This window comes from Spodoptera frugiperda, chromosome 2 (genome assembly GCF_023101765.2).
Source record: "Spodoptera frugiperda isolate SF20-4 chromosome 2, AGI-APGP_CSIRO_Sfru_2.0, whole genome shotgun sequence".
NCBI lineage: Eukaryota > Metazoa > Arthropoda > Insecta > Lepidoptera > Noctuidae > Spodoptera > Spodoptera frugiperda.
In genome coordinates this window covers 5,060,612-5,088,593 of record NC_064213.1, presented here as the reverse complement: position 1 = coordinate 5,088,593, position 27,982 = coordinate 5,060,612, and the positions used below count along the sequence as shown (strand labels likewise).

Below are 27,982 nucleotides of genomic sequence, written 5' to 3'. Positions count from 1 at the left end.
CAATATGACACTTGAATAAACCAGACATTGACAGATATTACTTCTGTCAGTTATTTCTTTGCGCTTGGTGGGAGATGTTTTGTGAGAGTGAAATAAAAATAAGAAAATAATCAATTCTTTATTTATATAACACTTTAACAAAATAACAGTGTATAATTATATGATAAACATTTGTAGAAACTTTTTAAGTGTATCAATATGGTGTAATATTAAATTACTGTGGAATATACCTAATTAATTTATTCGAATCCTATCTTATCTATCTATACCTGAAGTGCGTTTTTATCTTTTGGTGTTAGTTTATAGATACCAGGTTGTCCTAAGGATAGTTACAGTGTAGCTGGAAAAATGGATACATTAAAGTGAGTAGAGCATAATTATTGATGTTGTTATGTATGTATGTATCAAGGTATAGGGTTTTTTCTAAGTACTAACAGATTTGCGTCATAAGGAGTCAAGGTTAAGCGTTTGTTATTCTTGACTTTTCATGGTTACACTAATTAATTTCGAAATACGTATTTCAGATTTTATTTTGTCACCTGGAATGTGGCTACCAAGAATCCAGGGCAGGATTTGAATGCCCTACTGGACTTTCCATCTCAGTTCAATAAAAACAAACCATTGCCAGACTTTTTTGTGATTGGGTAAGTTGTTATGTAGTTCATGAGTTATGTTCTTGCATAATGTGTGCTTGTATCCTACTTAATTTCTGGGTCAATGTGATACTATGCCAGATGTAGTGATTTTATGTTTATATTTATTCTGTGTTTTTTTAAATGATTAGTCTTGTAAACAAGATTAGTTAATTAAAAAAAATATATATTGAATTGGTCCTGTATGAATTAGAAAAGTTGTTTTTTTAGGCAGGATATATTCTTAGGATTTTTCAATCTAATTTTGCCAATCTAATGCTATTTTGGGACAGTAAAATATACTTAATTTATTGTTGTATTTGACCTATTTTAATGATGAATAAAAGCCTTTGGTCAGTACTGGCCAGTTATAGGCTGTGGATGTAATGAATGATGAGTAAATATAAAATAGTAGTTATTTCTGTAATTATCACCATATTTGATAAAGCTAGAATCAATCAGCTATCAGCTTTAAGGACATAATCCTTTATCTTTGATAAAACAACTATAATAACAAATTAATATTTTGTTATCATTGAAGCGAAAGAAGTATGTGAGTCATATTAATTGGCAATCCATTGTCTCTGCCTACCCCCATGGGAGACAGGCATGAAGTTATGTATGTATATAATATTTTGTTATAAGAGTTATTTTGTCCAATAAGTGTTGAATAGAACATAGTTTCAACACCTTATATAAATAATGATGTCACCAATAAGTAATAAGTACATCCTATAGTTTATATCAACACAAAAAAAGTATTATCATAAATTTACCTTATAGTAACAATATTTTTTATCATATTTATGTATTTCGCAATAGAACTGAAGGTTAAGGAATATATAATATGCTGTTTTTGTTATAAACAGTAGGTTTTTCTTTTTATAAACACTGTTTTTTATTTGCTATTAATAAAATAGGTACATAACTAGTTACTGATAGTTATGAGAATGAAACTTGTTTTCAGTCCAATAAATATTATAAGAAAATAAGGAAAAATATAACACATAAATGTTTTAACCATATTTATTATATAAAATAGATATTAATAAACACACATGATAAATAAGTCAAGCAAAACATCTTTGCATTTGGACTAAATAGCTACCAAAACATTTTCTTTTTTAACTATGCAAGAACAACTCAATAAGTTTCCAATGACAAACAAAATGTGTCTATGTCTTTTTTAACTTTTTTTTTACAGACTGCAAGAAGTAAAATCTCAGCCACAGAATTTGGTTATGGACTCTTTGTTTACTGATGCATGGACATCCTCTTTTAACAAAATACTATGTAGACAAGGGTTTATTATTGCCAAAAGTACTAGGTTACAAGGTATACTTCTGTTAGTGTATACTCAGTTGAAGCATGTCACACATTTGAGGGATATTGAGGCTCAGTACACTAAGACTGGACTTGGAGGCATGTGGGTGAGTAAATCAATTTATCTTCATTTTATGTCCTTACATATGTAGTTATTATAAGGAAGTGCCTTGCTATGAGTTGTGGCTGTCTGTCTTTCGTGATACATTTTTACAAAACTACTGAAGATATTTTTATATTGGTCATTTGGTGTGCAGTGCAACATTCCATTTTCATTAGTTTTCCTTTGGGTTTATGCAAATTAGAAGAAGGTAACACAGGATAAAGGTTCTAGAATTAAGCTTTAACTTAAAACTTTAAAGATTTTTTCTACACAAGAAAATCATGTTCAACAACAACACATGTTACTGTGTAAAGTACTAAAGTCACTGTTACATTCAGGTCAAAGTCATTTATAATCTATATAAGTGCCCCATTATTCACCCATTAAGACTTCAGTAAGTAAATTGTTTAGTTTATGAATTATTGCATTCTCATAAGAAATTGACAATTCAGGTCACCCCTAAAGGAGGTTGCATGACTTTGCAATAACACTTCTACAACTAGCTGTACCTAGTCATGTAGGCCAGTATTCCTGGTAAATACTGCTCATACTCAAACTGGGACTTTTGATATTCCATTCACACAGTTACTCAGTTGTTACTCACAGATCTTCGTAATTAAACCAGTATGTAGAATGGAACTAATACTAATAGCCATTCTTACAATTACATGCAATTTAAAAGTACTTTACTATCTACTAGTTTCTTTTTAAAAATGTGTGCAGTTTTTTTTTTTTATAATGCTCTTTCTTATGGGAACTTCGTAATATATCTACTGCCAGTGTAGGTAATATGTATTTGACAAGAATATTTGTTAATGTAAAATTTATTTATTTAAGTAGATAGAATATGATTGATTAATAAATAAATCGTTGTTAATACCCACTTGGTGACAGATTAACGTGACAGTGAGTACCTACCGTAATTATTCGTCGTACCATCAATCATGCTCGTCGTACATCGCGTAAATACAATAGAAAAAAAAACGTGAGAAAAGAGTTGAACACTGTAAAAAAAAACATTTTATTATGAATAATACCTAAACAATTGATATAGGTTTTATAGGCCAGATAAGACAAGTAATCACGATAAGTGGTTGCATGAGTGACTGAAATAAAATACTAACTATTAGCAATTCGATTTATTTGCATATCTGATACTATAATTCTGTATCGATGAGGCTTGTAGTTAGTGGGATTTTCGTATATAAGTAGGTACATATCGTTATCGTGGTTCTATGTGTTTGCCCTCAATTTGAAGTAGGTTGCCGAGTGACCAGTTAGGAGCTGTCTAGAGTTCAAACGCCTTAGTATAAATAGAAATGACATTTTGGGCGCATTTGGCCAGTAATAGAATAAATGGTTTATTTAATTTTATCATTACATAGTATAAAACAAAGTCGCTTTCTCTGTCCCTAAGTCCCTTTGTATGTTTAAATCTTTAAACTACGGAATCGATTTTGTTGCGGTTTTTTTTTAGAGAGTATGTCTAATTGTTTGGCACGCTAGCCTAAACGGCTCGATGGATTTTGGCTTAAGAGGTCTCGTTAGATTCGGATTTACTGTGAGAGTAACACTGGATATATCAAAATAATGAAAAAAACAAAATGGCGGATTTTTGGCGCCAAATTCGAATATTGTTCACTTAAGAAGAAGGCTTACCTATATGTATAACATATCACCATTGCACCCATGCGAAGTTGGGCAGGTTGCTAGTTTCCTTATATTTTTGAATTCATGTAGATAAGACATGTTTGCAGGCGATCGGTACTGGCCCACCCAACCTGCTTTTTTACGCAAGCACCCATTTACTTACGTAATTGTAAACAGTAAATTTCCCTGAGATCGTAGGTACCTAATCATCATAAACCTTTGATCATGACAGAAACGTCATGATTAATGTCGTAAAAAATTATGTAGGTATGTACAATTGTACATAACACTTGTAGGTAATTTATTGTGTTGATTGCTTGGCTAAATACGCACTTATTTAATTACAACAATCATACACGAACGCAAAGAAAAATCTTTACATTTTTGTTACAATTTTGCTGTCCATAAAGATCATATTCGTATATTCATTTTTTCTCTTTTTCGACTAAATTCTTGAGGGGATTCTTTACCTTATAAGTTAGCATTGTCGTGATTATGAATTTATCTTTTGTATGATAAGTTGAAAATATCGAAATAGATCACATCACTAGATTGTTACCGGGTAAATAAACTGATTGAAGGACAGGATAATAGTTAAATATGTGTTCAATAACGTTGTACCTATAGTTTTACTATTGTCCGGATTTCACGATTCACGCAATATTTATATCTAAAACAAAAAAAAAATCTGATTCCAACTGGACTAGAAAGACTCCGCAACTTGTAAAGCCAATGCTGATTAAAATGCAAAGAACCCTCATTCTTATTTTTCGTTGTACATCTCTATTAATTTCCTACAACAGTTTAAATATCTCAAACTCAAAATCTTTATTTGCATGTTAAGGTTTATTACACAGGTCCTAATTTAAATATTTTGAACAGCTTAACGGCCTTTTTCTAGCGTTGCAAATTTGAAGCAAAGGCTAATTTACCGCAAATTACATTCTAGCCCAAATATAATTACTATTAAAACTTCTATTTTCTTGTCTCCCTTAATTATAAAACACAATTGTTTCAGGGCAACAAAGGCGCTGTTAGTATAAGGTTCAACATATACGGGGTATCGGTGTGCCTTGTGAATTCCCACCTGACTGCTCACGAGCACCTGTTGGCCGATCGCATCAATGACTACAACACTATCATCAAGCAGCACATGTACCATGTCACCGAGACCACCAACATTTTGTACCATGAGTAAGTATTTGTATGTTTTTAATGTACCTGTTATGTACCTATTTATCCGGCGGAGCTGCGGACTATCTAGCGGGTTTACTGAGGCTTCGGCTCGATAAGCAGGAGTAGGAACGGGGTGGTTTTTAGTCAGTAAGAGTCTGACACTCCCTTTCGTCTCGCCCAAGGCGGGAAAAAGCATTGGATGATTTTCCCCCTTAAAATAAAAAAGTTACCTGTTTATCACTTTCATTCTGATTGTTCTGATAGGCACAACAAATGTGTGTGATTTGCCATAAATGGACATCTTGATAACAAGATTTTATTCTCGTTTTATCGATTGTGTAAAACGAATCGGAAATCGGGATTAACATAGTCAATTGTAACATTCGAAAAGGTGTGAAATATATCATTTAACTAGGTCGTAATGTTCAACCGTAGTTGTTATTCAACGAACGAATTTATTTTTAAACACAATTCTCATGAAATTATTGAAAAAATTACTAGTACGTTGCCAATATCATTTATCTCAGTTTTCAATTGTAGTGTCACTGTATTTTTATTTAGAACTTACGGTATACACATAGAAGATAAAAACGAGAAGTATATTTTCTTGGTAAATGATAATAAACTGTATGTTAAGCGGAATAAAACTCATCATCGATTGGTCACAGATTGAAAACATTTTACTTCGTGCGGACATAATTATATTCTCTAGAAATCCGGATCTTATGCAGCATCATACAAAAATGGTTTGATTGATTGAAATTGAGTTCTCATTCATGGTTACATTTATGAGAGACAAATCTTACTATTTTGACTCTAATAGAGTGAGATTGTGTGTATGTTTCTTACTCAATCACATCAAAACGGCTGAAAGGATCGGGATGAAATATGGAACAGGGATAGATTGTGATCCTGAATAACACATAGGCTTCTTTTTATCGAACGGCAGCTAGCCCGCGGCACCAAACCTAGTAAGCAATAAAAGCTGCTTTGTTATATAAAATGTTCGTAATTTCTAATACTAATCTACAGCAAAGATTAGTAAAACAAAAGCGATTATAACATAATTATATTATTTAATTTGTTATTGTTAATAAACACAAAAGATAAAATGACATTACTCTATTTAGTGTAAATCTAAACAGTAGCACAATTTAATCACAGATATATCACCACCGAACATAGATATAGTAGGTATTTAACGCGTTATCGGGAAAATCAATAGATAGGTATTTTAAATTGAAATAAAATTCTTATCATGTTGTAACAAAATACATAGATAATACAAACAATCAAATGTTACGCTAGTTATCAGGCGTGTCTGTACCCTTAGTACGAGCTTGCTTTATGTTTAAAGTATTCAAAAGGTGAGTGCATTCAGCGCTCTGATTGGCCGGCCCGAATTAACCAACCAATCAGAGCACCGAACGCGCTGCCGTTTCGATCTTTTTAAACGTACAACAAACTCGTACTAAACCCTTTGATTGGTTAGTTTATTCGAGCCGGCCAATCAGAGCGCCGAACGCGCTCTCGTTTCGATTACTATAAACGTAAAGTAAACTCATACTAAGGTTACTGATAAGTACTTAAAAAGTTGGTATAACTATAGGTATATAGGTATGACAGAGCTTGATAGTGATTCATTCAATACTTTAAAATTCCTTATCTAGCAGGAAAATTACACGATTTGTTTTAATTTACATAGCCCTTCCAAGTATATCCAATAATTCCTATCAAACAGGAAAAAATTTCTGTTTTTTATAGCATATAGCCCTTGGGGATTCCACGTAATAAATCTTTATCTGGCAAATATTGAACTTTACGTCACGTGGCGCATTTTATTTGAACTAACTGTTGCTTAGTGTTACGAATTTAGTCACGGTTTCATGTTTTTTTATGCATTTCAAGATAAGTAGTTATGAATTTGCTACTTTACTGTAGCTATTTTATATATTTTTTGGTTACTGTTTTTTTATGATATAACCCGATAAACGAGCAGACGGATCATCTGATGGTAAGCAATCGCCATCGCCCATGGACACTCGAAACACCAGACGCGTTCCAAGTGCGTTACAGGCCTTTTGAGGATTAGGATATATATGGGTTGTTTGAATTGGGGATTGGGAAGATAGGGCCTCCGGTAATCACACACACACAGCGCAAGCATTGTTTCACGTCGGGTTTCTGTGGGGTCGTGGTATCACTTCAGTCGTGACGGCCATTTCGTGCCGAAGCATGGCTCTTTCACACTTAAGCTTACTTTACTGTATATATTTAATACAGAAATCATTGGAGGAGGCCATGTTTAGCAGTGGACATCTTATGACTGATATGATGTTGATTATTTGTAGGTGGTATTTAAAACCAATAGATGCAACATGCCATTTTAATTGAATTGAAACATAGTTAATCATTAATAATCGTATTTGATTGATACATCAACTTGTGAATGGCCTATTGTTTCAACATATTGTTGTGTTCGTATTAAGATAAGAAGATCAAAACAATGGTGCGGTCTGATGAAAATATTAGTTATTTATTTTTAAATTCTTGCATTAATTTTACAGCTTAAGCCGATTTATTATATGAACCTCTACCATGTGTTTGACGCAATAGTATTTGTCAATAGTCGATAGTGACAACATAATTTTTTTGTATGTCCAATTTCACAACGCCTCTTAACTGGTCACTTACGAAACTAAAATTTGCCATACAAAAAATTATCTTCGTTATCGAGTATTGACAAAGACATTATAAACTCATGGTAGAGGCATACTAATTGTTATTCTAATTCAAGGATATGTTGTTATTTTTTTTCTGGATTGACAAAAAAATCTGCTCAAAACCGTTTTTAGGGAAGTTTTGTAGCTTTTATTGCCTACTCTGAGTCTTTAGATTCAGTTGAATGTCAGTAATTTTCATGGAACGTACCTACATGATCAAGGCTGCGGTAACACCCGTGGTTAATTGTGTAGTTAAGATAAGGAGTGGTCGGCGATATCACAATGGGCGATACGTACTACAATCTTGGTTAGACCGATAGATAGGTATTTTACAACTTTAGGCTAGCTCTAAAAACGCGTGTGAAAGCCACATGTTATTATGACCAATATCAAACATTTATAATAATTATAATTAATTAATAATAATTTTATTTCAGACGTTAGGCAGAAATCCGATATATAAAATAAGTACAAATAAATTAACAGTATAGATGAATAAAATAGTTACTATTTTACCTAACAGCAATATGTAGGCTCACCTAAAGCTGAGTTAATTTAGAGTCCCATCCGTCTGTTTGTACGTTCTGGATAGTGTTTAAGTAAATATAACTATGTTTAGGACCCGATGGGTCTGGCATGGTCTTTGTGTGACCAAAAGTTCATAAATTAATGAAGATATTAAAAAAGGGTGTTATGGTGCGTATCTTTTTCTTAAGTCTGCGAGAAAACCGTCTGTGTACGCTTCCGTAAACATTCCTGAGTATTTATACACACATAATTATTTTTTTTATTATTTATTTCACTTCAACACAGGTAACATTATTATAGACTAAGCCCCACAAAACCGTTGTAATGGTTTGACTGTGGGGTCGCTGAATCTCTAAGTTTCTAAATAAATATAGGTATTTAAGTACAATATCTTAGGTGTTGTAACACACTTGCTTAGCTTTAACTTATTGAAAACTCTTTCTCTATTCCAGCTACGTGATCTGGTTGGGCGACCTAAACTTCCGAACGGACCATCCAGCGGGCAGCAGTCCGACTTCAGAAGAGATTCTCGCTCAATTACAGAAGATAGAAAAGGACAAATATGCTTCCCTTCTCGCTCATGATCAGCTCATTGCGGTAATGGACTCCGGTGAAGCGTTTTCTGAGTTCACCGAGCATGATATACGATTCCCACCGACGTATAAGTTCATCATTGGAGGAGATGAATATGATGTTAAGTACGTATCTTTCTGAACAGTCTTTTTTGTCCCTAAAAGAGTTTACAAATATGCACACATGTACAATACAGATAAGTATGATGCCCATTTTTTAATGGTTAGTCTAATTATATAATGGTAGTTTTTTTTAAAACGTTGCCCCACACTAGGATTTTCTTCTATGTTATGGGTGCGTTTACATAAACATACACATGACACCCAGACCCGAAGCAACAATTTGCGGATTACACAAAGAATTGGTCCGTGCGGGATACGATCCCGCTAGTCAATCGATCCCTCAACCAGTTGCCCAGCCTCCGCGTCAATCGTGCAGTTGAAAGAAATATAACTCTTTGCTAGCCGTCTCTTGTGTAAATTGATTAGAAGATATTTGTTTGAAAACAGTTCAATTACTAAATCTAACTTAATTTAGTAGTTCCACTTTCCGCCATTTAATCAACCAAGTACTAAGACTTCAGCAGTCAAAACAGAAATTATCAGTTGGTCAATAAAATTCAAAAACGTGACTTCGTATGGTTAGCAAATTTCACAGTTACAACGACTGTATTAAATCATGGGTAATTACCGATATCAACTTTACATACTTCGGTATAATGTCGTGAAATTGAATCTTAAAGATTCTATGTATGTTTGTTGTCATAATTTGTGTAAGTATTATATGTGTGGAAGCTCTGCACAGAGAGGAGTGGAAGGAGGGTAGGGAGGCCTTTGCCCTGCAGTGGGACGACTACGGCTAAAAATAAAATAAATAAATAAGTATTATACAAAATATATTTATCGTTAACACTACTGTATGTGGATTTCAATTCTGAGATGATAATAGTGGTTTTATTTGATACCAACATTGTATTCCGCACCTTAAAGAAACCTTAATATGCTTGATAATTAAATACATTCATATAATGTGTATAAAATCAACCTAAAGACTAATGTAGGCAAGGAATAGTACCATGTATTTTAATAGGAAAATACAAATGAAATTGCCAAGCCAGTCATAATTTATTCTAGTCTTACCTATTGTAATTTTATACGGCTTTTAATAGGTACCATCACCATTTTAGAACTCATTATTGCACCTATGGGCGCATTAGCGATTGCTATTGTAACTTTAGTTTGCCAGGTGAAATGTACTATGAAATCTCAAGTCAAGGCTGGTATATGGCCATAGACTCACTCCCTTTTACTCAGGGATAACATAACTGGTAAAGACGATGAAGAAAAGGATTATTTATAAAGTATTGTTGTGTTATTTTTTAATATATTGTTGTTTATAATATACTAGCTACTTCCGCGCGGTTTCACCCGCTCTGATTGACTCCTATTGGTCATAGCGTAATGTTTTATAGCCTATAGCCTTCCTTGATAAATGCGCTAATCAACACAAAAAGAATTATTTAAATCGGACCCTACTGGTCCGATTTAAATAGTTCTGGAGATTAGCGCGTTCAAAAAAACAAACAAACAATCAAACAAACAAACTCTTCAGCTTTATAATATTAGTATAGATATAGTAGATAATTGTTTATAATAAATGTACAAAAATAAAAACACCCACTCAATTATATTCTTTTTTATCTCCCAGGAGAAAACCATCATGGACCGACAGAATCTTATACAAAGTGAACGCGAATAATTATGAGAACGTGACTCTGAAGGCTGAGGTGGTGTCGTATAACCACATGGCTCACTACACAGTCAGCGACCACAAGCCAGTGGTTGCGTTCTTCAATATAAAGGTCAGTATGTCAGGTGTTGGATGACTATAAAAGGTACTATCGGCAAAATTTACCGTAACTAGTACACTTTGTGAACAAAATCCTGCTTCAAACTTGCTATCCACCGAGCTATTTTCCTGTGGTCACACGCACCGTGTTCAAACTTGGCGGTTGACCACATTAGGTGATATTTGCTTACTGCGAATATCGCCTAATGTGGTCAACCGCCAATTTTGTCGATTGTACATATTGGGCATTGGGTAGTTGGTACTGCACTGTGACTGATTCGGATTGGATTCATAATTATAATAACTAACCATATATATGGTGAAAGGAGGAAATAATACATTTGTCAGTATCCCAACTCGTCCGTTAGGTGTCGTAAGAGCCGATGAACGACCGAAATTAGTAACCCATCTCAATCCAAAATCTGTGGATTAGGATCGATTATTGACATTAGTTGTATTTTTATAATAACTACTACCGTGTTACATACTAAATTAACTAAAAAATCACGGTTTACTCACGTAAATTAATGGAGAAAAGCTCTACTGGTTTCGAATCACAGAGAGACGTGGAGACCTCGCAAAGCCTACTGACAGTAGGCGTATGCGCATGCTGCTCACGATGAAGAGTCCATCTGTGATTCGAAACTAGTAGAGCTATTTTCCATTAATTTACGCAAGTAATAGTGTAAGTGATTTATTAGTTGTATGGAGTTTCTGTCAAAAATCGAACGTAATCCACTGATTAGAAAATCACAGATAGGTAATTAAATTCTAAAGAAAATTATCCATTAAAACCTTCGTAGCCTAGACAACTTTTTAACTATTAATTTTATCACAATTTTATTACAGATTATTCCTAGGAATATTAAGTCACAGTATGTTAAAGGCTTGTGGAACCGACTTGTAACCTATAAGTGGGTTGGTAACCTAACAGATTGTTATTGTAACATTTGATCGATAATAGTTAGGTTTTATCTTTTATTTGTATTTAGTTTTTTGAAGTTGGTTTTTTATTTTAGTTTCATTATTTTTTACTTTTTAGTTTAGCCCTAATATTTACAGACCCATTATACTACTTTATAATCTACACGTGTGAGAAGTTATTATTAATACAAATTAATTTAGTCCAAATACAAGGTAACCGTTGAGGTGTTCCCTCAATGATCTTACTACTTCATCATCATATTATCGTAATGCGAACCTCCTCCTTTTATGGAAATCGGTTTAAAAATATGAAGGTACTCTGTTTTTTCCAATATACTTTCAAATGTATCTGAATTCGAATCGGCCACATTGCATTACATACTTGGTCTCGTAGAGTGTAGTATTTGTATAACACTTTTAGATTGAAGTAACATTGATTGATGAATGTAATGCCACAGGTAATACGTAGAGCCTTAACACAGTATCTTGCCTTTACATCTTACATATTCGCTAAATAATTGTGTTCATATAATAAGTTTAAAAACATATACTATTTCGTACTTTTTAGCGTTTAACAGTTAAGTCGTACTCTTTTATATAAGTTTAGAATTAGATTTTTAAATTATAAAATTGTCAATGAAAGAATAGCATTTCTAACAAACGCCATTAAATACTTGTCTCTCAATAGATATTTAGTTTAGCCCGTTTCCGACCACTACTGACTATACATAGACCTCCTGCTGATTCTCCACTCTTCTGGATATAGCACTGTACTAAACTTGATCTTCATCTCTTCAACTTAACCAGCCGGCTTGTGAATATCGCTACTCCGCCTTTTTTTATGAAACACGCCGGTAATCGAGCAGACGTATTACCTGATGGTAAGCAATCGCCGCCGCCCATGGACACTTGAAACACCAGAGGCATTACAAATGCGTTGCCGGCCTTTTGGGAGTTAGGAACTTAAGGGTTAGTGTTCGGCAATGGGGATGGGGAAGATTAGGAAGGGGGGAATTGGGCCTCCGATAACCTCACTCACACAACGAAACACAACGCAAGCGTTGTTTCACGTCGGTTTTCTGTGAGGCCGTGGTATCACTCCGGTCGAGCCGGCCCATTCGTGCCGAAGCATGGCTCTCCCACACTTCAAAGCCTAGTTAGAAGGCGCCTTGTACTACGTAAAATATGTATTTGGTTTCAAGAAACTAATATTTTTGTCGGTCTAGTCTAGACATGGACTCATAAATACTGACCCAATTCGTTTGACGCGATGCCGACCATGTCTCGAATCACTTAGTTCAAGCAATTAATAATATTATTTGGAACGCCCATTAGTCGTGTTATGAACGACCTATATTATGTACTATGATAGATATGTGACCTATTTTATTACGTAGGTCTAGCTTCTGTCAGCGGTTTTGCTCGCGATCTAGGGATAAAAGTAGCCTTTGTGATAGTTCAGACTATAATATATCTCTGTATCTATTCATTCAGATTTATTCAGTAGAATTTACGTAATGTTGTCACGCGAAAAACACTCATTCTAACAAACTTCATATTTGGAATATTAGTAGGATACTATGTTTTACGGCTTACACACGCAATTATTTGATGAGGAATTCGATTTGTTTCAAGCCTTGCTAGAGGCTCGTATTCATGAGTAGCATTCTGCGACACACGACGCGGCGACTAACTTGAACTTGAACAGTGGAGTTCCTCGTCAAATCATTACGTGAGTAAGCCGCAAAACATAATATGTAATTAATCTATTATGTCTCATGAAAGTTATAATATAAACATTAGCTTAGTAATGTCCGTATCTTAATACGATATGGGTAATATTTTTCTGTGTGACCCAAAGTTCTACTAAAAGCGAATTCAAGGTTATCTAAGTACATTTATCACCATTAGTCGTAGTGACCTTATTTCTGACCTGTTTGTACCTTTGTATTTATCTACATTCTGCATTTGTGTTTGACAAACATAGATATAGCTATGTATCTTCGCACTATAAGCTAGGTAATAATATGATTACCTAGTAGTAACCTTGACTTATGTAGCTTTATCTACTGAGATTTAAGGCTTGCACAGATAATAGGCGTGCCAACAAGTTAACTGTAATACCACTTTCATTTAGTTTAATAGTTCATACTGTATTTGATACTAAAAACTTGTAAAATGATTACTTTCCCACTATACCGGGTGTAAACAAAACGCTCCCAAAAAGGCTACGAGTTTTTTTTTAATTTATAATTTTTATCGTTTTTGTTTTTATGTTATTGCAGCATCAGCCTTAAGCAGTTGATTACGACTATTAGTACATAAAATAAACCTAAAAAAAAATCGCCTTAAATTCACATAGAAATATTTATATTTCTATGTGAAATATTCTCTAAGGTCAATATTGTTGTATCTACCATAACTCCACACAAAGATTTACCTTTACAATGTTTACAAACGGTGGGCCCTAAACTGGTCGGAAACTGCAGCATTCACATTTGATTATCACCCTATTGATGCACGCGTTATTAAATTACGTTTACAAATACGGTAGTTTGTTTGGTATGCTATTCTCATTGCACGAACAGTCGGCTTAATTCAGTTGGCGTGTCGACGCTAATTTTCATTGTGTCTGTATTTATTTTTATTATTGGTGTATCGCACTAACTGTTTGACTGGATCCGTGTTTTAGATTGATGTTGGTGTCTGTTTAACCATTAAAGAGTTTTTGTACATGGTATAAGCTGGTAAACGAGCAGACGCTTCACCTTATGGTAAGCAATCGCCGCCGCCTATGGACACCCGAAACACCAGAGGTGTTACAAATTCCTAACCTCCAAAAGGCCGGCAACGCACTTATAATGCCTCTGGTGTTTCGAGTGTTCACGGGTGGCGGCGATTGACTTACCATTAGGTGATCCGCGTACTCATTTACTGCCTTATACCATAAAAAATCCTTGTATTATAGTGTCCCTTTCAAACTAATCTAACTCCTTAAACTAGTAAATCTTTGCAATGCACCAGCTGTACATTTTACACAACCTTTACCCAACATTATACCCTATTGTAGCTTGTATTAACCCCTAATTTTGCACGCTTGCATGGTAGGTTCGGAAATCGTTCTCTCGCGAGCTTGTAGCGGAGCGGCCGCAGAGACCTCCTGGTATACGAATGCGGTCTATGATCGTCGCTTCATCTGAGGTAATTGAAGGAGGACAGGCGGCCATGTTTAGTGCTCCGATGGCACCACCCACCGACTCTGCTGACGGTCCCATAGCATTCCACTCCGCTAGGGTCGATACTACAGATGGGTTTGATAATACAGAGGTAAGTTGATCTTAATTGCTTGTTCTGGGGTCTTATGTGAGTAATATAATGTAGGTGGAGCTGTTTTGAGCTAAACTATTTCATAGAAAAATGTAGTAAACTCTTAAATCTTCTAGTGCATATTTTGTGAAAATCATATGAAGATCTGTTCGATGGTTTATAGTTTAAAGTATTTTTATTGACAGACGCGTAAGGAAGTTTTATGATTGCTTAGTAATATAGATAAAAAAGAATATTATTAACAGAAGACCCCATATAGATGTAGTGTTTAAAATAATATCATTATGTATTGGATGGTTTGCATGCTATTTGGTAGTAGTATTGCACGGTTATTGGCAACACACCTCACTAGTAAAACTATAGATGTTTTCCTATTAATATTGTATTATAATGAAATGAAAGAGTATTGATTTTTAAAAAGCGCCCTATGTTCAAATTGATTTAAGGTGTACAATAAAGGTTATTATTATTTTTAACGGTCTGGCAACACATTGATATATCCTCTAGTGTTGCCAGTCTACATGGGCTGCGTTGATCGTTTGCCATTGGGTGATCAGGCTGCTCGTTTGTCTCTTATTCTATATAAATAAGTGACAATTTATAACACTAGTACATAATATATATACATATGTTTAGATAATGCCTTAAGGCATTAAGTCCGCCATTCACTGTTTTTTTTGTGATGAAGTATAAATAAATAAATAAATATGTTTTCTTTATCTTCCTTGTTAGTAGTTTATCAATATCTTTTTGTCCACAGACGTTTTCAAACTACACGGAGAAGACTGTCGAGTTTGCGCCAATAACACGGATCTGGTATATCGGTGATGCCGACTTTAGGACGCAGTGTACGCTCACACCTGATATTGAAGTCAATCCTAACGATTGGATTGGTATTTACGATGTAAGTTGACATTCAATGTTTATATTAGACTAAGAAAAAAATCGAAAGGCTTATAGGATTGCTACCAATATAATAAACATTGTATTCATGTACTTGGTAAATGAGCTTGTAGTAAGAAATTGTTGTCAGCATTGTTTTGATACGTAAAAAAGAGTACCTTTTTGGATATCTTTGAATTTTGGAATTTGAAAACGGGCAAAATCCCTCCATCGACGAGCATGCACGAAAATATTGATGAATGTAAAACAAGCGAAAGAGGTATGCTAGAACAGTGATATTTGGTATTATCATTATCTCTGCCTTCTCTGATGGGACACAATGCTAACAATAAATATAATTCCTAATTAATGTGACAACCAACGACACTACACAGCTACACCACGAAATATTTGTCTCATCAATCAGCCCACAAATAAAATAACCAATGTTATACATTTTCCAGGCCAACTTCCACAGCTTAGATGACTACATAGCGTACGAGTACCTGGCCAAGGTGAGCCTCCCCGAGACACCGACGGCCAGCGGCCAGCCTCGCACTATCACACTCAGCTTCCCAGTCGGCAGCGGCGTCAGGACACCTGGCTTCTACAGGCTCATATACTTTAGCCAGCCTAACAACGATGTTAGGAGTGTTTTGGGTGAGTGGATTTAAAATGAAATGTATTTTTGAAGGCCCAATTACCCTCCTTCCCAATCCTCCCAATTCCTAATTCTCCAACATCCCTTAAATACCGAACCGGCAACGTACTTGTAACATTTCGGGTGTTCATGGGCGGCGGCGATTGCTTACCATCAGGTGATCCGTCAGCCCGTTTACCAGCTTATACCATAAAAAAGAAGTATATTTTACATACTTGTATATTGTCTTCTCTGGCATTTTGAGATAGATAATTTCTAAATTAAATACTGTTTCAAAAGTTTGCTTAATTCTTTTTAAGATCTTAGTAATGGACGTAAAAGGGTTAAAACTTAAGACCTATAATTATCAATTCTTTCAAGTATTCTCGTTGTCTTTGCAAACTTAATTTTTTTTTCATTTTTCATATTTAGTCAAATCTCAATTTCAACACAGTATACAAATTATCAAAGTTACTCAAAACTAAACCGTACTCCAAATACTTAAGACCCACTATCTTTCACAGGTATATCGGAGCCTTTCGAAGTAAGTAGCAAAGAGGACAGCTTAGTTGTGATAGATCCTTGTGAGGCGGCCTCGAGCAGTTCTTCACCTGGGAGGTCCAAACCTTCAACCGCTACTACGGACATATTCACCGACTTCACAGGCCTTGATGTTGCCAAGCTGTCGCGACACTTCTCCAACGATCTCAGCATTGACTGACTAAAAACCTACCTGCCCGGTTCACCGGCAAACCTAAGAAAGAACAATAACGGTGTTTAGATTTCTATTGTCGGTGTACCCCTAGCTTTAAGCGTAAATTTTATTCGGAACGTCACAAATTTATATTATTGTTATTATAAAAGGCCTACTTGCGAGCATTGTATACGTTTTCTGTTTATTACGGCACATCAAGCTATACTAAACCAGTATAAACTGAACGTTGAATATACGGTAAAGTCATACAAAGCGAGACCATGATAAATTGGTTTTGTATAGCTCAATGTGTTATACAATGTTCGCGGTTAAAATTTTAAGTTTTGGTGTCGCAAAATTCTTTTGTTTTGTAAGGTTTATGTATGCGGTAAGAAGGTTATGCATAATATTATTCACTTAACATTGTTTAGGCATATTCTCTGTGTCTAGTCGCCGTAGGTCTAATTGTTAGAGCATTAGAGTGTTTTTTCGACCAGAGATGTGCTATGCTACGTTGTTGTGGATGCGTTTGGTTTCCACCAATCATATTTATTGGTACACATAGCTTAGCACTGGTGAAAACGGGTTTAACTAAGATATGTTTATGTATTGAAAGATGTGTGCAATGGATGGCTTCCTTACTATCGATACATTGCATACTCGAGCTGCGCATCTTCCTCGCATAGCTACATAGCTTAGTATCGGTGGAAACGGTCACATAGTTTCACAGTTTAGCTATTACATCTTTGTAGCATAGCTACATAGCACATCTCAGGTGGAAAAGCACCCTTAATGTCTGCTCTCTAATAACATTTGTTAGCAAGCCATGTTTGTTGTTCAAATTAATTATTGCATTTTTCCTAGTTGAATATACATACATAAAACAACAGCTTTTAGCCAAAAAGGTCGGTTTATACAATTACTGGATAGAGGTAGGGTTTAAAAAGGTGTAAGCTATAAATGGGTCATTGATTCATAGGGTCAGTCCTTACCAAGACGCGACGTGATACTGCGCACGTTTTAAAAGAAAGGCTCAAAATACAACTTTATTTTCAACACGATAAGATATAAATTTGCGCGTGGCGGCTGCTCTAGTAACCTATTCTAGTATTGTCGCGTCGCGTCTCAGAGTAAATTGACCCTTATGTAAGATTATTAGTGTATATCTACGAGGTTATGGTGTATAATCGGCTTTATGCGACCAATATTACTTAACTAGTATCAGGAATTGATATAATATGTAAATAATAAATATCTATATTTCATTATGTGATTATATTAGTACAATTTGTAATTTTTATAGCATTGTAAAAGTCGTTCATTGGTTAATTGTTGTTTAATATAATAATGTGTAATATTACATAATAAAATATATTATTCGGATGTTGGGAGGCGATATAAGGTATTGGGTTTGACACAATTTTAGGCAGTATTATAGAAACATACGTATGATTCCATGACCAGTCCTTAAAATGGCTCGGTGAAGCTTTACCTATAAAATATTTAAAAGTATAACTTTCGTGAGACATACTAAATTAATTATTATGTTATCGGCTTACACACGTAACTGTTTGACGAGGAACTCGACTAGTTTCAAGCCATGCTAGAGGCTGAGCAGTATTCCAATTACGTGAGTAAGCCGATAACATAATAATTAATATTTGAAATTATTACCATTATTTCGAAATTATTTTGTGAGCTTTCGCATTGTTACTCTTACCTACCATATTTTATTTATGCTTTCTTTAAAAAAGTATTTATTATGTAGTCCCCCTGTAGGGCAAATGCTAGCTCAGTCTATAATGACAATAAACTTGTTAGTTAAGTGTTGTGATTCATAAAACATTGCCATTATATATATTTTATTTTATTTTAAAACGTAAATAGAGCCCGTCCCTATTTTTTTATATTTTTTTTACGCTTTAGCATGCTCAATGACAAATTTTGGATACAAGTCTTTTGAGAAGTATGTTCATTGTAGAAAAATTGTTGTATAACTTTTGACGCGTTTGTATTATATGAAATCAGTGCCGGATTAATCGCGTAGCATGAGTACTATTTACTACGGGCCCTGTGTAACCAAATTCATCTTTGTAGAGTTTTTTTTTAAGTCTTTGACTGCCAATAGAAAACTGTTGAAGGCAAATCCTCCGCTAACGTTGGTCACCGGTGACCACCACAGCGTTCAATGTGTTAATGAGACTTACTGGTCTGGGAACTAAAAAGTTTGCAAATAACCTTCCCCATGTCCCTCTGTTTATTTTAATCCATCCAGTCAGGGATACCTTGTACAAGATCATGGGCCCTCCAATAGACTTTGCTACGGGCCCCGCGATTAATCCGTCACTGTATAATGTATTATTCTTATTCACATACCCGGGCACAGCAATTGAAATTTTCTAGTAATAAGTAACAATTATACTAAAAATATTAATAGTCACGACAAGAAATAGAACCAGTACCCTTAGTATAAGTTTGCTTTACGTTAAACGAAAACGAAACGAGAGCGCATTCGACGCTCTGATTGGCCGGCGCGAATGAAACAACCAATCAGAGCGTAGAACGCTCGTTAGACGTTTCGAACTCTTAAACCTAACTCGTACTAAGGGTACTGTTTAAGAACCACCGATTTTTATCACCATATGGAATAATATTAAAACCTTTTTGTACATAAACTCTATTGAAAAGTAAACTTATGATATGTAACCACTGTTTGTATGAATTTAGAGTATTTTCCATAGAATATAGTAATTGTTATTGTATATTTATAAAAGTAGTTAAACTGTATATGAAACATTTATATGACATTCTCGCTTTCAATAATATTTAATACATTTATTATAATAATATGTATTGTTAACTATAATGGCCTATTTATATATTAATTAAAAACTATAATTATATTATGTCATATTTCCGCACTCAGAGTCATTTAATGATTACTCAAACTATTCCTTAGTAACGATTTTGTATCGAAAACAATTGCTGAGCACTGGGTTAAGTAACCATTAAATGACTGAATACGGTGATTAATCTGTTTTCAGTAGCACTGTATATTAATTAATTATGGTTGAGTCTATATATTATACTGTCTTAATGCTTATTGTATTATATATATCTTAATTAAATCTACATAGAACTACTTCACGCAGCTGAAATATTATTCTTGCAGTCTTTTTCAAATTAAATTACTGTCTTAACAAATTGCTAAAGACTACACAAAATTGGCTTGTCACAAAATTTTATTAAAAAACCAATGATATATGGGTTAAAATATCTTATTCTAGAGACATTGATGACTACTTCATCAAATGTTGTTATTAAAAAATCTACTCAAAACTAAAAACAATTAAGTTATTTTTTCTATAAACACAGGTAGCTAAGCAATTCTTTAATTAAAAAAAAAACTAAAATATTTTGTTTTTTCGCAATATTACTTTCGCCATTGTAAGTACTATAAATAGCTCTATATCTAAAGATTGTATATGTACATTTTTTAATTCAATTATGGTGTTATGATAATCACATCAACAGCCTATAAGTGGCCAGTGCTGACCAAAGGCCTCTTTCACACAAAGAGAGGTTATGACATGGTTGCTATTATAAAAATAATACTGTTTGGTTCTATATTATATAACTATGTATATTCGATTCCTTCATAGATATTGTTATCAATATGTATCTGCATAGTATGTTTATGACTGTACTTAGAGATTCATTCAACAGGTAGCCTATAGTACGCGCCTAAGAAACTAATTTGAAGTAGACTTTAATATACTCTATTGCTGTCTTGCTTACCTAGATCAGACAGAGATAAAATATCTAAGTTACGGTTACTTATATTAACAAAAGAAAATATGAAACATTTTTTTTCATTACTTAAAGTAGTACAGGGCCGTACTATAGTTACTTTAGTTGTATATAAGGTGTTCTAAAGTTATCTGCCACGGCTTTAAAGGGACAAAACACTACCCATTAAAGCCGTGGCAGATACTTTTAAAGCTCCTTATATGTATAAATATTTTAACAAATGTAGAGATTATTTACTCACAATTCACTAATAATATAATCTTAAGGCCTTTCCTATTTACTTGCCACTACATAACTTTGTACTTATGATAGGTTTTAGATCAAATTGTTCCATGCAATACTTTAACAAAATATTTGTTGCTGTTTCGGTCGGAAATCGTATAAAATATAAATGTTATTCAGTTGTGTTGCGAGGCTTGTTTTTGGTCGCCGATACGGCAACGGAAACGGATATCGGGACGGGAAACGTAGAGGTTGGTATGCGAAATGCGACTCACTTCATTCAATATGTATTTTGAACTTGGAACGTTTCGATGCTTGTTGCTAACTTCAGTTTTATTCTAAAGTGTACCGTTATTATTTAAAAAAGTGTTCTATTCACTTTGGTAAAGAAGTTCGTTCTAAGAAAAAAGTAATAAATTATGTACCTATTACTTTTTTATTTATCGATGCAGACATTTTTTAATTAAATTCCATATCAATGCAGACTTCACAAAAAGTTTAAAATGTTAATGTATAACATCTTTTTAATTCTGGGAATACCAAGAATTCTAATTGATTTCGATTCATTTTATATCGGTTGGGGATTCCCATATATCAAAGTACGGTAATATATGAATTACTTAGAATTAAATCTTAGCTTTCCTGTCTATCTAGGTTGTCTTGTCTATAGAGATCGGTCTTATGAGATAAAGCCTTAATATTACCATAAAGACATACATACTATATAGTATTCGATCATTGTTCAACTTTTCTATATGTTTACTGTATAGTAAAGAGAGTGAAGCACTTTAAATTAGGTCACCTTTAAGTAGCACATGTGACTTATAAGAATAAATTGCAGTTTATAAAACACATAGAAATGGTATCAGTAGTTATTTACCAACATCATTTTCCTTCAGTTTTCTTTAAACAGAATTTCCTACCAAAACAGCAACAGCATATAAAATAAACCAAAAATATTTTCAATGCGTATAAAATGTAAATATTTAACTCAGTTGAGTGTATACAGCTTATTATGATAATGTAACAGCACTGAATTGTTGAAATATTTGTTATATTGGCTACGCCTACATGCCTACAACGCTGCTACGCGGGCTACGCAAATTCGTAGCAATTTTAATGTGCAAACATTCTCGCGATTTTCTTCCAGATACCAATCCTCGCTAACGTTGAAGTTACTTGAATGGATTATAAAGAACTTGCACATTTTAATCGCTACTAATTGTAGTTCGTGCAGTCTAGGTGTTTAAGTGAACACCTACATTTAAAGTTTCTTGTATCTCTTGTACCTAACGTTAGCTGCTATTGCATTTCTGTGTAAATGTTATAAAATTCCATATCACGTGATAAAGATTTTATCAGTTACCTAACTATCCGTATCAGTGTATCGTGATTCGCTGCATTTCAAATGCTATTATAATTGTAGTACAAAATGATTAATTTGTAGTTGTCACAACAGTTGTGTTAAATTATGGGAATAGAATTTATTTAGTTGAACATTTTGTTTTATTTACTCGTTTCTTTGGTAATTGCGTGTCGTAATCGCTGTCAGGGCGCGACACGATAGGTGTAATGTTTGCTGTTATCAAATTAATCACGTCGCGATAAAGAGTACGCGATATGTAATGTAGCGCGGCGAGGGAGGCGCGGCGTTGATGTCGAATGCGTGCAGTCGTAGTACTGTGGCTCGCGCCTCGTAGCGTTATCGGGAAAGCGCGGGAAAACAGCGGCGACGAGCGCTCGCATCAGTTGGCTCGCGGCCGCTGCCAGACATGCACGGGTCCGCGCGCGCGCTCGGTCTCGCACTCGCGGTACTCGCGCTCGCGTACGCGCGCGCCCACATACCCTCCCACGACAACATCCTCAGAATACAGTTGTGGGATGCGGAGGGTCTCAGTAGGGATCCCATCACCACGCCGGCTCCGACCACCACGCCAGGCTTGCGCTCCAACAGGCGCCACAAGTTGAAAGTGAACTTGGACTCGCTGTACGATGCTATGCTGGAGGAGGGCCACGACGGAGGGTTCGGCAGGTTCACGCGACATAAAGTGCGGCACAAGCGACGCCGGCCGCGGCAGACCGGCACCGACTTGCCGTGGCGGTTCCACGCCGGCGACAAGGTGCTGAACGTGGCAGTGTACGACGACAATGTGCCCTGGGACGTTATCGAGGCTGACAGCGGGACCATGGTGAATACCAGTGCAGTGAGTGAGAGTGCCAGTTCCCCTGTGAATGCGCCGCGGGACGTGGGGCCCCCCATGCACCTGCGTCAGCCTCCGGACGAGGTAATGAGTGAGAGCAAACACCGTATACATTACTGTAACGTCGCCTTTCATCGTTATCGTCGCCCCGAGGTGGTTAATAGCCATTCACAGAACTGATAGGCTGCCGGCATTGCCGTAGGGATTTCTATTCACCGCTCCTTTTCAGCATAACCCCTCGGGCGACGATGCGTTGATAAAAGTGAATGCCCTTCATTGTTTTTAAAATATTTTCTCGCGCGCTGTATGTAGATCCTATCACGTTGCGCGGACGCGAGCGAAAAATAATTTTCAAGGGGAGATTGGCTCACCGGTACCTTATCAGTCAGATATATTTTGCGGATTATCTGTTTGTTGTCAGCGGCGCCGATGTTTATGTTCCGATACCTGCTGTGCTATATTTAATTAAATACTTCAATAACGCTTGGAATAACTTCGTTATCAAGAACGTGCTGCTACTGATCTATACGAGTCCGTTTTGCTCTTGTGTTCAGGTAATTGGTTAACGGCACTCGTATTACAAATTACATCGGCCTGATTGTGCGTTAGTGAGATGACAAATACCATCACCATCGTAATTACAAATTAAAACCTGTCTTGTACATATTATGTTATGTAGAAAACCCGATTTTGAGTTAGGTAGCTACTTAAATAGGTACAAAATTTTTATTTTTTTATTGTTTACCGCTAAACTGTTTAACATGTTAGGTGCAAATGCACTTAGGATACTCGCCAGATTATTTTTATATTCACAGATATGTGATTGAAACTTACTAAACTATAAAGTTTGAGTGTGCTGTATTTCGACGGGAACCAATAGCCAGTCCCTAGAGAACTAAATTAGGTACACACGACTGATTTTTAGTGTTCGACCTTTAGAATGTTAACCTTTCGTTAAACTTGGCGAGGGTCATGCGGCCGACATAGGGTTGCTACCCCACGGTCCACGCTATTACTCTTTCAGTCCTCATGTTTCCTGTTTTAACATATACGACTATTTGAGTCCATTTTGTTACATTGTTACAACCATTTCCTGTGATTTAATTTTCACGGACCCCTAGCCCTTCCGGAACAACCATATTTTCGCCAAACTAAAATATTCATCCCGAAACAAATTAAATTAGACCTGCTGTAGTGAGGAGATTTTCAATTTAAATCGATTGCGTAGATATATCGATAACGTTTCCAATCGGATGGGGCGATATCTCGTTTCGTGCGAGTTAATCGTTCACCTGTGCTAAGTTACAGGGGCAGACCGCGTATACGCCCGTTGCCCGCAGCCCGGCCGGCGCCAATCAACCGGAAATTAGGCACAAATCAATAATTTCCCAGTCGATACTGTCCACTACACGGTGTCGCTAATAGAGTCTGATTGACTCGTCTACCGTTCATATTCGGCAGATGTGAAATTTCAATCAGCATCGGTCAGCAACGTGATTGAAAATGTTCCTTTTATCCAATGATGTTTTGGTATAGACGTCGTCATTACATAGGTAGTTACTCGATATTATTTCTATAATTGCTTGCGTAGGTAATTTTCCCCAAATGTTTTATTTCCGTACGACGAATACTAAATAAGATAATTGTCTTGTACATTATGTATTGAGGGACATATGTGTTATGAGAATAATACCTATGTTGTATTGAGTAGGTGTAGGTACAATACATATCCCAAATAACTTGTCATTCATAATTATAGAATTAAACGTATTTGTTTAACTCGTCTGTGCAAATACCAAAAGACCATTCAGATGAGAGAATTAATTAATATTATCGAAACTAATTTGTTGAGGATTTTGACGTAACATAATTAATGTAGATAACTTAATTAAATTGTTAGGAGCCTAAATTAAATTACCTACACAGGTAACAAAGTTACCTACTAGTAATAGGTATATGAATACATACATAGGTGTCTATTGAATTATTAGATAGATAGATAAATCTAGAAACAATATGTTCACTTGAAATACCAAGATATTTCATTAAAGCGTACAAAGAGTTTTAATAACAGGAAAATTGAGTTAGTTAGTTACTCAACTAATATATAATTCTTAGAAATTATCCCTAAGACATACGTATCTAGGTATAATATTACGAAACTTTACCTATGTGTCAGCTGAAGGCTCTTACTCATTCCTTTGTGAGATGGAATAAGATATTATCATTGCAAAATTATTTTTCGAAATTGTCAGTTTTACAGAAATAGTTCTAAATAATGTAAATGATGTGGTGGCCCGAAGGTTTAAGACACCCGCTTCTCATGCATGAGAGTGCGGGTTCGAAACCTACCAACGACAAGTATCAATGTGACTTTTTCCGAGTTATATGTACTTTCTAAGATTATTTAAACACCACTGACAAACGGTAAAGGAAAACATCGTGAGGAAATCTGGGTTTATAATTTCTAATTATAAGTTTAAAATCGCCAACCCGCATTGAGCAAGCGTGGTGATAAATGCTCAAACCTCCATGTGAGAAGAGGCTTTGGTCAGCAGTGGCCATTTATAGGCTGATGATGAGTTGTAAAAATAAATTATTAGAGGTACTTGTATTCTACCAGTACATACTTAACGTAGGTATACCTATCTGACGAAAATTCAGTGTACTGTCCTTTACCTCTCCAGGGAAAAGGGGCTCGGTATTATCTACGAAACCCACTTCATTATGAATAAATACATCATTCAAATGTTAATTAATTTGTAAAGTAGGGATCAGGTGTGTAATTAAGTGTACCGCATTGCACCTCACGGACACATTTGGCCCCACATATTATTGTGCCGCGCTGTAATGCGAACTCACTCCACACACCCTCCGTCTTCATTACACTAGAATACGAATTTAATACTTACAAAGAGTAATTTCTCCGTGTAACCCAGTACTAAAGGACTTTATTATGTTACAAAATTCTACTAACTAAAGTATGCGACTCACTTTAAGTAGAAACCATTAAAGCAAACCTTTAAAAACTTTATTCATTACAATTTAAATACGAAGTAATTTCCGCGTGTTTCATTCTGAATTTGTTTCTTACCGCTGCCTGTCCTAAACGAGCCATAGGCGACGCTTAAAAGTTAATTATCCTCCTTAAATTTATTATTCCTATAAAAATCTTTATGAAATGTAGACGGCTATAAGAAAAGCGTAACAAAAAGTAATAATAATGACGTTCCTACGATCTTTGTGACGGCGTTGTAAAAAGGGGAGATGTAATTCCTTAGTGAATCAAGCATCTGCCTTTGAAATATTCAGTCGTCAACCAAAATAATTATCTGGTTCGCGCCCCTGATCGTTAGGAGCGTTGAGGCGAGTGTTATGGCGAAAATCGATGGCTTAACTTCCGTATACTGGTACTGTGTTACCCTTATACTGCACCTGTGAACACTAATATATTTTTTCTTTAATATAAACAATATCTTCTGACAATAATATTTCCCGTTTTTTACAAAGATTACGGAAATTTGTGTTGGAAGATTTTTGTTTGTTTGTCCCGTAATCTTCTCAGATATATCAGGCATTGGCACTGCCTCTTTTGTTAGTTACTTGATTTCGGAAAAATTAAAAGTAAGTAGAACACTCTTATTATTGACTTAGCACTTATTAAGTAAACTTAGACGACTAGACTTATTTACTTAAACAATAAATATTGTAAGTACAAATATTTCTATAGATATTATATACAAATAAAGATATTGTTTATTTATATAGGTATAAATATTTGTCGCGCAGTCGGGTAAAAAAGTAAGTTAATATTAGGTACTGGTATATATGTATACCAGTGAACTTGAAAGATAGGCAGGCGACAGGCAGGCATTATTTTAATACTAAGTTAACTAAACAAACGCTAGGTGATATTTGTAAGTGAATTAGGTATTTAGTGTTATCGTATTTCCAATGAGAAACAATGTAATAAGTTAGTCATTGTGTTTGAAGTGTCATGTGAGGCAACCTAAGTTGAAACTTTACCTACATACGAGTATATGATGCATATTATTATGCGTAATTGTTTAAAAAACTATTTATCTTTGTTGGATGCCGGCTGCCTCGTAGGTTGCAATGCCAGTAAGTTAGTCATTGAGTTTGAAGTGTCCATATATGGCAATAGGCTCACCTATTACATGAGACTTTAATACAAACGAGTGATATGTACCTCATATTATTATCGGGATAAAAGGCGTGACTTTGCTATATTATCTTTGTTGTTATTATTAACTATCGTGAGACATCAAACATCGAATAAAATAGGTTCTCTTTTTGTATATAGTTTACGTGAGTAAGCATTATATTTCAATTGATATAACAATTATTATACAAATTGGCATATCATGTCATGATACGGATTTAAGTTACGAAACCACACCACACTAACAATATTATAATTTCAAGGCAAAAAATGCGCTCACACGACAGAGGCGCATAAAATGTTGTGTGACGAAAAATGCAATTAGGTAGTCGTTTTGAAAAATTCCCCTAAAGCCTTGTACGCTTAGTCATAAGCAGTGTTAAAACCCCGCTTGGTTTAATGGTCTAGTATAATTTGATGGTAAGGTCCCCTGTGAATCACAAATTGTGATACGTTATAGCCTTATAGGTGTGTTACGCTTACGATGTAGTGTCTAACTTTAGACCGGAATACTAACCTTAAATAACTCCCAAACCCTAATAT

General features: G+C 35.0%; 2 protein-coding genes across 3 annotated transcripts in view; both read left to right on the top strand.

The window, feature by feature from the left end:
• The first annotated feature begins 44 nt into the window (after positions 1-44).
• Positions 45-18,633, top strand: LOC118269157 (inositol polyphosphate 5-phosphatase K). Of its 2 annotated transcripts, XM_035584110.2 has the most exons (10): positions 45-362; positions 525-644; positions 1,837-2,062; positions 4,727-4,902; positions 8,588-8,833; positions 10,416-10,569; positions 14,589-14,807; positions 15,568-15,711; positions 16,154-16,349; positions 16,854-18,633. In XM_035584110.2, the coding sequence occupies exons 1-10, from the start codon at positions 349-351 to the stop codon at positions 17,048-17,050; spliced, it is 1,692 nt and encodes a 563-aa protein (XP_035440003.2). In that variant the 5' UTR covers positions 45-348; the 3' UTR covers positions 17,051-18,633. The 2 variants fall into 2 exon arrangements, with proteins under 2 accessions (XP_035440003.2, XP_035440004.1); XM_035584111.2 differs by lacking the exon at positions 14,589-14,807.
• A 4,075-nt stretch (positions 18,634-22,708) lies between these two features.
• The window catches only part of LOC118268899 (G-protein coupled receptor Mth2), a 100,348-nt gene continuing 95,074 nt past the window's right edge, over positions 22,709-27,982 (top strand). Inside the window, exon 1 of the mRNA XM_050703825.1 lies at positions 22,709-23,340. Coding sequence (XP_050559782.1) covers positions 22,828-23,340 — 513 coding nt within the window. The 5' untranslated portion in view covers positions 22,709-22,827. The remainder of the gene's footprint in view (positions 23,341-27,982) is intronic.

Coding starts and splice junctions, on each gene's coding strand:
- LOC118269157 (XM_035584110.2), top strand. Junction 2,063..4,726: donor CTGGACTTGGAGGCATGTGG/GTGAGTAAATCA, acceptor CAATTGTTTCAG/GGCAACAAAGGCGCTGTTAG. Junction 4,903..8,587: donor ACCAACATTTTGTACCATGA/GTAAGTATTTGT, acceptor TCTCTATTCCAG/CTACGTGATCTGGTTGGGCG.